General features: G+C 59.0%; 1 protein-coding gene across 2 annotated transcripts; it reads right to left on the reverse strand.

Annotated features, from left to right (window-relative positions):
* Positions 1 to 385: 385 nt before the first annotated feature.
* Positions 386 to 7,492, reverse strand: TESC (tescalcin). 2 transcript variants are annotated; one of them, XM_080628875.1, is made up of 8 exons: positions 7,428 to 7,492; positions 3,646 to 3,715; positions 2,413 to 2,493; positions 2,061 to 2,200; positions 1,247 to 1,308; positions 1,069 to 1,176; positions 680 to 727; positions 386 to 588 (listed from the first exon to the last, which is right to left on the reverse strand). In XM_080628875.1, exons 1-8 carry the CDS (start codon positions 7,483 to 7,485, stop codon positions 511 to 513), a joined length of 645 nt encoding a protein of 214 aa, XP_080485001.1. In that variant the 5' UTR covers positions 7,486 to 7,492; the 3' UTR covers positions 386 to 510. The 2 variants fall into 2 exon arrangements, with proteins under 2 accessions (XP_080485001.1, XP_080485000.1); XM_080628874.1 differs by lacking the exons at positions 386 to 588; positions 680 to 727 and having other exon boundaries at positions 747 to 1,176.
* Positions 7,493 to 9,960: the final 2,468 nt, after the last annotated feature.

A 9,960-nucleotide genomic window follows, 5' to 3' on the forward strand; every position in this document is an offset into this window, starting at 1 on the left:
TGGATGGATGGATGGAGGATGGATGGAGGGATGGAGGGAGGGAGGGATGGATGGAGGATGGATGGATGGATGGAGAATGGATGGAGGGATGGATGCAGGGATGGATGGATGGAAGGATGGATGGATGGTTAGATAGATGGAGGATGGATGGAGGGAAGGATGGAGGGATGGATGGAGGGATGGAGGGATGGATGGATGGATGGATGGATGGAGGGATGGATGGTGGATGGATGGATGATGGATGGATGGTGGATGGATGGATGATGGATGGATGGAGGGATGGATGGAGTATTTCTCAGCAAGGAGTAAAAAGAGAAATACATTTTATTACAGATAAAAGCCTCTTATGTTTCTAGAGAGCAGAGGGCAGCCCCACAACGGCACAGGCAGGCGGGACATAGCGCTTGGTGCCAGGAGCATGGAGATGCTGCAGAGTCCTCTTCATCTTCCTCCTCCTTGTCCTTGTCCTCTTCCTCCTGCTCCTCCTCCGGGTGCCAGGAGGAGGCAGGGTCAGTAGCAGTGTGCGATGGTGTCCACGTTGAGGAAGCGGACGTGCATCTTGGTTTCGATGTCGATCCCCTGCCACATCTGCAAGGGGAAGAGGGTGAGCGGGGTGGGGGGGATCCCCACAACCCCCTGGCACCCTCATCCTGGGGACACAAATGGAGGTGCCACCAACCTTAAGGAAGTCTTCGAAGGTGATGCCCTCATAGACCTGGTCTGGTCCCTATGGGCAGCGAGAGAGAAAAGGTTACGGCTGCCCTATAGGGCCAATGGGGCACTGGGTGACCAGGGGATGGGACAAGTCTCCCATAGGTGCACAGTGCTGGCCCCACACCGTGCCCTATGGCCAGCCCCAAATTGGTTCCCAGAAGCACCATGGCTGCGCGGAGCTGCCTTTTAAACAAGTGTTAAAGCCCCAAGCACTGAGGGTGATGCTTTGTGGGGCTGTTTGCTTATGGCCCTGGGGACAGGGGAGATGCCCAGCCAGAAAGGACATTTCCCAGCCCCATTTCGATGCCATCTCGGTGCCTCTGTGCCAAGATAGAGCAAGGAAACAGCTCCCACCATTTGTCCCACACAGATGCTGGCTGCCTCCATCATGGCCCCATCAGCAATGGAGCGGGCCGACTCCTTCTCCAGGTGGGGGTTCCCCGACAGCAGCTCCTCCACCACCTACAAGGCAGGAGGTCAAAGCTGGGGCTGGGGATTCGGTGGTGATGGGGTGGGAGGGACCATACGTTACATTTCTGTACTCCTGCAGCGTGATCTTCCCATCATGGTCTGAGTCGTACATGTGGAAGAGGACTGGGAGGGACAAGAGGAGCAAGACGAGGTCAGAGAGTGCCTTCTCACCATCCATCCTTCCATCCATCCATCCATCCATCCATCCATCCACCCATCCCTCCCTCCATCCCTCCATCCATCCACTCATCGCTCCCTCCATCCATCTATCCCTCCATCCGTCCATCCATCCATCCATCCATCCATCCATCCATCCATCCTCCATCCATTCATCCATACATCCATCCATCCATCCCTCCATCCTCTATCCATCATCCATCCATCCATCCATCCATCCATCATCCATCCCTCCCTCCCTCCATCCATCCATCCATCCATCATCCATCCTTCCCTCCACCCATCCCTCCCTCCATCCATCTCTCCATCCATCCATCCATCCATCCATCCATCATCCATCCATCTGTCCCTCTCTCCATCCATCTCTCCATCCATCATCCATCCATCCCTCCACCCATCCCTCCCTCCATGCATCTCTCCATCCTTCCATCCATCCATCATCCATCCATCCATCCATCATCCATCCATCTGTCCCTCCCTCCATCCATCCCTCCATTTATCCCTCCATTTATCCCTCCATCCATCCATCATCCATCCATCCATCCATCCTTCCCTCCCTCCATCCCTCCATTTATCCCTCCATCCATCCATCATCCATCCCTCCATCCATCCATCATCCATCCACCCATCCCTCCCTCCACCCATCTCTCCATCCCTCCATCCATCCGCCCCAGCCCTGGGCTTTGGGCAAGCCTCACATTTGAGCTTCTCTTTCCGGAAGCGGTCGAGCTGCTCCTCGTCCATGTTCATCTCGATGGGTCTGAAGTAGGACATGATGGTCAGGAAGTCCTCGAAGTTTATCTCATCCACCAGCCCATCCGACTCCTGCCGCAGGTTCCTGCCAAGAGCAGCGCTGCTGGTGACAGCCAGAACCCCCCTCTGCTCACCACAGAGCCCAGCGCATCCCTTGGCAAAGCTTCAGGGCTCTTTTATCCCCAAGACTCATCTCAATGGCTGTAATTCCCATCCTGGCTCCATCCCACCCTTTAAGGAGATCTTTGCCCAGTCGCATCCTTGTGGAGGATAAACCAATGCTGGGGCTGTTCTTACCTCTTGTCAAAAAAGGCATGGACGATTTTCCCCCTTATTGGGTTGAATTCCAGATCAGGAATGCTGTCAAAATTCTCCTTGCTGCAAAAAGGAAACAGGGAAGTGGGAGGGAGCTGAGGGGGAGGGAGATGCTGCCACTGTGAGCCCATCCTCTCAAAGCAATCATTGAGTATAAAGAGGTTTGACATGAAACCCCCTTGTTGCCCCAGCTCAGGCTGAGAACAGGCCACGCTGCTTCCATACTGCATCCATCTGTGCTTGCTGGAGGTTTGTCCCACTGCAGTGGCTCTTTGGGACACTCGGACACAGCAGCACGGAGCTGATGCTGGGGCTCTGCATGGCTCGGCCTGCAAATGCCCGCATGGTTTTCAGAGAGTTTTCCCAGGAATAACGTCCCAGATGAGGCTCCATAAGGCAAGAGAAGGAGCTTCTGCTGCGCACCCTCCCCTCGGCTCCCTCTGCCCCGCACCACCCCACTGCACCCGGGCTGCCGCCCGGGTTGTGCCGCACAGACACCGGGCTGAGCCTGCGCTGGTGCTTTGCTGTTGGGCTCCTCTGAAGCAAAGAGCCAAGAACTGATCTGTGGGTGGTGGGGAAGCAGAGGGCAGCTGGGCTGGTGACACCGATGGGAAGTGCCAGAGCTTTCCCAAGGAGGTGGAGTTGTGGCTTTGGAGCACAGGAGCCCGCACAGGCGTCAAGGAGGGGGAAAAGGGAGACTGCAAACCCTGCTGTGCAGGGACTGGTCACTGCCCTCCCCAAAACCGGGTTCAGAGCTGTGGGGTAATGGGTTAAAAAGAACACAGCGGAGCTTCAGGTTGGATCTAAGGCAGAAGCTCTTCCCTGTGAGGGTGCTGAGGCGCTGGCCCAGGGTGCCCAGAGAAGCTGTGGCTGCCCCATCCCTGGCAGTGTTCAAGGCCAGGTTGGACACAGGGGCTTGGAGCAAGCTGCTCCAGTGGAAGGGGTCCCTGCCCGTGGCAGGGGTTGGAGCTGGAGGAGCTTTAAGGTCCCTTCCAACCCAAACCAGGCTGGGATTCTGTGATTCTATGACTTGGCTGGAGCAGCCCTGCTCCTGGGTCACCACTCGCTATCCCATCTCCTCATGTCATTAATGCCACACTGCAGAGAACCAGCTCAGCACAGCCATGGGATGACGGGGTCAGGACACCAGGCTCAGAGCCTGGGGAGCCGGGCATTCCCCCCAGGCACCATTCCCAGCCCCGGGAAGCGCTGTACCGGATTGTGAGCTGGTCCTGGCTCAGCTGCTTGAAGCGCCGGTGCAGGTGCTCGATCTGCTCAGAGGTGACTGTGGAGGGAAAAGAGAGAGGTGATGGTTGGGGGTGAGCATCCTTGGGCACAGGGCAGCACCCGGGGACCCATCTGCAGCACCCATGTCCTGCCCAGGGACATGGGGTGGGCACCAAAACCTGCCACAGAGGTTGTGCCCTGGGGACACCACCAAAGCCCACCAGCAATAGGCAAAAGGCTCCTGCATCTCCCCCAGCAGCAGGGCAGGGGCTTGGACGCCTCTTGGCACATACGTCCCTGTCCCTGTTTCCCTTTGGTGGCTCTATGTAGCCCTATGGGGGTTTGAGCAACATGGTCGCGTGGAAAGTGTCCCTGGATGAGCTTTAAGGTTCCTTCAACCCAAACCAGGCCGGGATTCCATGATCCTAGGAAACTCCCTGGGGGCTGCATGGCAGGATCCCACCTCCCTGTTTAGGTCTTCAGTAGCAGACCCACCTTTCAAACAGATAACACTGATAAAAAGGAGTGATCAAAGCTGACAGCAGCAGGGGGAAGGTTGAACACAGAGGAGATGATTTGGCACCCAAAAAGCAAAGCCCAGCTTTGAAACAGCCGTTACGGCTGCTTGGAGGGAGCCGGGACATGTGGAAACCACAATCCACAGAGGTGGGTGCTGAGTCCTGCAGGGAGGCCCCAGCCCCTGGGCAGCGTGGCTGCACCCCAGAGCATCACCTTAGGGCTGAAACTGGGGCGCCAGCAGCCCTCCTTAGGGACCCACAGCACCGAGGTTACAGCGCGAGGCTCAGCAGCATCCTTCCTCCTCCTCACTCCCGTGACTCAGGGTATGTTACGTAGTCCCAGCTATTCTCTACAGGCCATAACCAAGCTCTGCAAAGCCCCGGAACACGCAGAGCCCGACTCTTGTGCAAATATTGACAGTGGCCGTTCCCAGGAGCCAGGCAAGCAGCTCCCAGCTTTGTTTGTAGGAGCGGATGGAGTCTATCCAGGCACCAACTGGACCCATAGGCTTGCAGCAGCTCTGGCTGGAGCCAGGCAACTGATCATCAGCCCTTCCCAGTGCCATGGAGCAAGAGAAAAGCATCCCAAAGTACAACTGAGGGGCTGCAAACCGTCAACTGCTGTGGCTGAAGGCCAACGGGTCGGTGAGGAGCTCGGGGCTGGCTGGCTCCCTTCTCTTTCATTACGTTTAATGTCCTTTGCTCTGTTTCTGACTCCTGTTTCTCGGTCTTGAAATAGAACCCGTATTGATCAGGAAGGCTGAGCCCTTCCAGACCTCTGTTAATGGACTGGAAAACCCATCTGTGCTTGTCGCTGCGGCCCTGTGCCCGCTCTGCTTTGCAGGATGAGGCCATTTAAGCCCCCCCTCAATAGGCTTTGGAGGTCCCCCCCAAACCCTCTGGCTCTGAGGCAGCGATCCCAGGCTGCACAGGCACCAGTTCACCCTTATGGTGTTTTTTCTCCCCTAATCCCTGTCTGCGTGCTGCTCTGCTGCTGCCTGCATCCACATGGAAACTTTCTCTGCACTTTGCTTTCCAATTTTGGCCATGGAGAAGTGACCTTTCGCTTCCTGCCTCGACAACATCACCATCACCATGGGAGCAGCTGGGCCACCAGGCCTTCAGCATCTGCCCCTTGGTTGCACACCAAACCCTTTGATCTCTCAAGCATCCCAGACAAGGACATGACAAAAACCCAGGGTCACCGGTTGGATGCTCACGGTCCCCATCTGCAAGGCGGAGAGGAGGGATTTGCATCCCCACACCCGGGTCCTCCTCTCACAGCCGAGCTGCAGCGCGGGGCTGCGGTGCGGGCAGGTCCCTGAGGACTGCACTGTCCTGCGAAGGGCAGCAGCGCTCGGCTGCTTTCCAGAGATAAAGCTGCACCTGCACAAAGGGCAGCGGCTTTGCTGCCAGCAGCAGCGGCTCAAGGGCACCGGAGGCTGCTGCATCCCTGAGAAACAGCCCCAGCACTCGGATGCTGCAGGCCCGTGCCCAAGCCCCGCAGCTTATGCTATAAGGGGAAATAGGGCATTTAAACTGAAGGTGTTGGGTTTGCTCTTTCCCAGCCTGCGGTGGTTTCTGCTGCTTCAGCAAAGGGGAAGAGATGGGCTGGAGGGGCTCAGCCCTGCGCTGTGCTGGGTTTTGCCTTGCAAGACCATCTGGGGTGCAGGCAAAGATCGTATTGTCCCAGGAAGGGCCGCTTCAGGAGAGGGGAGATGCCTCTGCTGCAGCTCCATCATCAAGCAGGGATGGGAACTGGCCCCACCAGCCCCAAGCTGCCATGGGTGTCCCCTGCAGCTTTTGGGGTGGAAAGCACTGGGAGGAAGGCAATGGAACGCTCCATGGGCACATCTGGGGACCCACAGGGAGCCCTGTCCCTTCGCTGCAGCTCCCAAGGGACCAAGGGTGGCTGGGATCCCCCTCCCCGAGGCCGTACCCCAGCAGCAACCTGTCAGGAGCGTGCATTCCTCAGGTTTCGATAGCAGCAGCCACAGTGGGAGGGAGCCCTGTGAACGCTGCCAGGAATGCACCCTGGCCATGGGGGTCACCGTGCCCCTCACTTCCATCCCCTCCCGGCCTCTGGTTTCGATGGGTGGTGCCTTTGTGAACCCTTCTCCGGGTGGATTCACAGGGACAAAAGAGGTGGGAAGGTGCCTCCCATGGGCAGGTGCTGCAGGAAGGCCTTGGGCAGCGCTGCCTGTGCCCGAGGTGCCGCTTGCCCTGCCGGAAACCTCATAGGATCAGAGTGGGTTGAAGGGACCCTTAAAGCTTCTCCAGCTCCAACCCCTGCCACGGGCAGGGACCCCTTCCACTGGAGCAGCTTGCTCCAAGCCCCTGTGTCCAACCTGGCCTTGAACACTGCCAGGGATGGGGCAGTTTCTCTCCCACTCTGAGCTGCTGCTCGCATCCCGCGGGCGCCCCCGGCTCCTGCAGGGAGGGCTGAGGTCAGCTCAAGGGGTGCTGCCGTGCTCAGCCCTCACGGGAGGAGGAGGAGAGGGGAGGAAGATGTGACCATAGGATCAGCAGGGGCAGGGCTGGGGGGAGCTGACGGCCCCTCTCAGCCCCGGCACATCCTTTGCCCATGGGCAGTGCTGCTTCCTCCCTCCATCACCACCCGCTCTCGGTACGGCAGGAGCCGGAGGAGCCAGGCGGGAGTATCCCGATCCTTGTGCCCAGAGCTGGCCACGTCTGGGGCATCCTGGAGTGATGACATTCACCTCCACCACCCCCTGCTCGCAGCCTTAGGCCACATCCTTCCTGCACCCCCCCCCGCCCGCTGGTTCTTTCCCCGCACCACCGAGCATTAGCACCGCATCAGCGCCGGGAGCAGCGCAGGGGGACCGGGGGCTCTGGGGCAGAGCAGCGCGGGAGGGGGGACACCCAGCTCCCTGCAGCAGTGCCGGGGGTGGGCAGTGCAGCGCTGGGGCTCACCCATGTGCACCCTCCATGTCCCTGCCGGCAGCGGTGCGGCACGGGGGTGACATGGCTGCACCCCCCAGCCCCGGTGACAAGCCAGCACCCCGTGTACATGGATACACCCCTACCTTTCACCCCCCCACCGCCTCCATCCCCCGGTGCGATGTCGCATCCCCCCCCCGGTGACACGGCCTGTACCCCCCCCGCGGACACCCCTTGTCCCCTCCGTAGGGCTCCGCTGTTTGGGGTGGGGGGGAAGCAGCGGGCAGGGCCCTGCCAAGGTGCTCCCGCCCCGGGGCCGCTCTGCTCCGGGCACCCGGGGTCCGTACTCACAGCCGGTCCTGTCCGCCAGCTCCCGCATCTCGGCGGGCACGGAGTGCGCGGAGCCCATGCCGGGCCGAGCCGGGCCGTGCCGGAGGCGGCGCTCCGCCGCCGCTTATAAGGGCGGGCGCGGCGCGGAGGGAGGCAGCGGCGGCGGCGCGGCTCCCCCGGGTCCCTGAGCCTTCCCGCTGTCGTTAGGTTCCAGAGTTAACAGCGCCCCCCCCCCCCCCCCCCCCCCTCCACTGCCTGGGGTCCGGCGCGGATGGGATCCCCCTGGGATGTGGATGGGGGCAGCTCTGTTGTGGGTTGGTGGCACGGGAAACCCGTGGCTGTGCTGTGACTATGCCCCAGGAGAAGGCCAGGTAGTGCCCTCCGTGCCCTGCACTTGCGCCAGGGGTTTTCCTCACCTCAGGATGCCCTGAAGGAACCCAGTGCCCACCCAAACCCTTTGACTTTCCCCATTCCGTGGGATGCAGGAGGGTGGGAAGAGAGAAAAGGGGATAGAGGGGAGACACAGGACCCCCCCCCCCCCCCCAAAGGAGAGATGGGATGGGCTGCGAGCCCAGGGGGGTGCAGGGTAGCAGCAGGTCTGGTGCAGAGGTGAGTGCTCATCAGCATCTCTCTCGCTGCCAGACGAGGCTCAGGCCCTGGCAGGGACACGTCAGCCTCCCACAGGCACCAGGGAGGAGGAAACTGCATTCAAGAGACGAGGCAATGGGTTCAAGACAGCTCTGGAAGCACAGCAGGCTCAGGCAGCAGGTAGCAAGTCAGTGTGGTTTATTGGTTTAAAGCCAAATAGAAACAGGAAAGGAACCAGTTCATTCCCAGCCTCCACCTGCCCCAGAGCAAACAAAATACCTGCTTCTTTGAAAAATAAATAAAGGAGAAAGGAGAGATGGCCCCAGGCTGCAACCTCAGCAGTGTCAGGAGGACCCTGGGGCTCACCCTTGAGCTCTGGGGCAGCAATTCATCTAAGGTGTCTTCATGCCCAGCCCTCTCCAGCTGACAGGAGCAGGGTAGGAGAGAGGCATAAGGAATGCACCACTCCACCCCTGCCTACACAGGCAGGCCCTGGCTCCTGATGTTGGGGAAGAGCCACAAGCCAGGTAGGTAGGGCCCATGGAGCTGTGACATCCTTCAGGGATGCTCAAAACCTGCTCCGAGGGTCAGAACAATACCCTGAGCAACCCAGTGTGAACGTGAAGGTGGCCTTGGAGGGATCAGAAGAGCCCCAGGGCTCTCCTCCAGCCCCCAGCAGTCCTTTCCTCCCCTCACCCTCCTGCACACAGCAGCAGAGCCGCAGAGGGAGCAGCTCTCCATGGCTGGTGTGCAGGTCTTGGGGCCTCTGGTTTTGCTCTAAAGGCTGGTGACAAACTGGCAGAGTTTGGCACAGAGGCCACGCTCTCTGCATGGCCTCAGCTCTGGGGGCTGTCAGGTTACGCTGTACTGTGTCCTCACCAGCCCCATGTGTCAGCATGGATCCCAAGAGGATGGGGCACCATCCGTTGTCCTTCCCCTGCCCCTGGGAACACACGTTGGCGGTGAAGGGCCCTGAGCAGCTCTTCAGCCCCTCTCACAAGCAGCAGCACACCAAGACATTGCCCTGTGAAGGAGAACAAACCTCTCGCAGGAGGCTACTGCCCACAGCCCTTGCTGGAGGAGATCTGGGAATGGCACTAACCCGTGTGACATTCCCAAGCCCCAAAACCCAGTGGCACCACTGGCTCAGCTCTCTGTGCCATTGTCCTAACGATTCAGACCGCAATTACTACCTGCTTCCTACCCCATCCCAGCCTACTTTTCTCCTCTCCATACATCTTTCCTTCACCCTCCAGAAAACCATTTTAACATGATAGCACCCCTAGCTGTCCTGTCCACAAGACTCAGAAAGAAAAGGGAGAAGATGGAAAGGCAATCTCCATCTGCATGGTGCTCCATGCTGTGGGAAATTCACCCCTCTGTCCCCAGGAGACTCAGGACCAGAGGTCTTTGGTGCTGCACCAGACCAACCTGGCCAGGCTTTCTGCCTGGTGGGATGGTGGCAGGTCAAGTCAGACAAGAGAAGGGCAATTCCACCTTCTCCAGAAAGCAAAGTATCCCTTCTCCCCAAACAAACTCTGCACAGACATGACAGATCACAACATACATGCACCATCTTCGACATGTACGTCCACATGGACCCAGACATTACTCACAGATACAAGGAATTTCCAGGATCCACTGCTGTTTTCTTGGGGAAATGGTGACTGCAAAGATGCCTGTGCTGCCAGGGAGGGAGGGACAGAAGAGCCACCTGAGACACAGGCAAACACCTAACGTGACCTCCACCAACCCAAAGGGGTGTTAGCCAGCAGTGCTGGACCTCGGATGCTCAGCCCATGGGAACTGAAGTCCATTTCAAGATGTTCTCAAGCAGGGATAGAGAGGTATCCTTGTGGTTCTTCTTCCTTGGCCACACTGGATGCTTGGGCTGGGGTCCCTGCCAGCTGCAGGTAAAATACTTACATGGGAATTCCTCCTTGTCAAGACCAAAGACTCAACCTGC

Source organism: Psittacula echo (genome assembly GCF_963264785.1).
Source record: "Psittacula echo genome assembly, chromosome: 13".
Lineage (NCBI taxonomy): Eukaryota > Metazoa > Chordata > Aves > Psittaciformes > Psittacidae > Psittacula > Psittacula echo.

What these genes read in the sequence shown, in the direction of transcription:
- TESC (XM_080628874.1), bottom strand. Translation starts at nt 7,485, where the DNA reads ATGGGCTCCGCGCACTCCGTGCCCGCCGAGATGCGGGAGCTGGCGGAC. An exon ending in GCTGGCGGACAGGACCGGCT is followed by an intron (nt 3,716 to 7,427) that starts GTGAGTACGGAC and finishes TTCCCTCCACAG; the next exon opens with TCACCTCTGAGCAGATCGAG. An exon ending in CCGGAAAGAGAAGCTCAAAT is followed by an intron (nt 1,309 to 2,060) that starts GTGAGGCTTGCC and finishes TGTCCCTCCCAG; the next exon opens with TCCTCTTCCACATGTACGAC.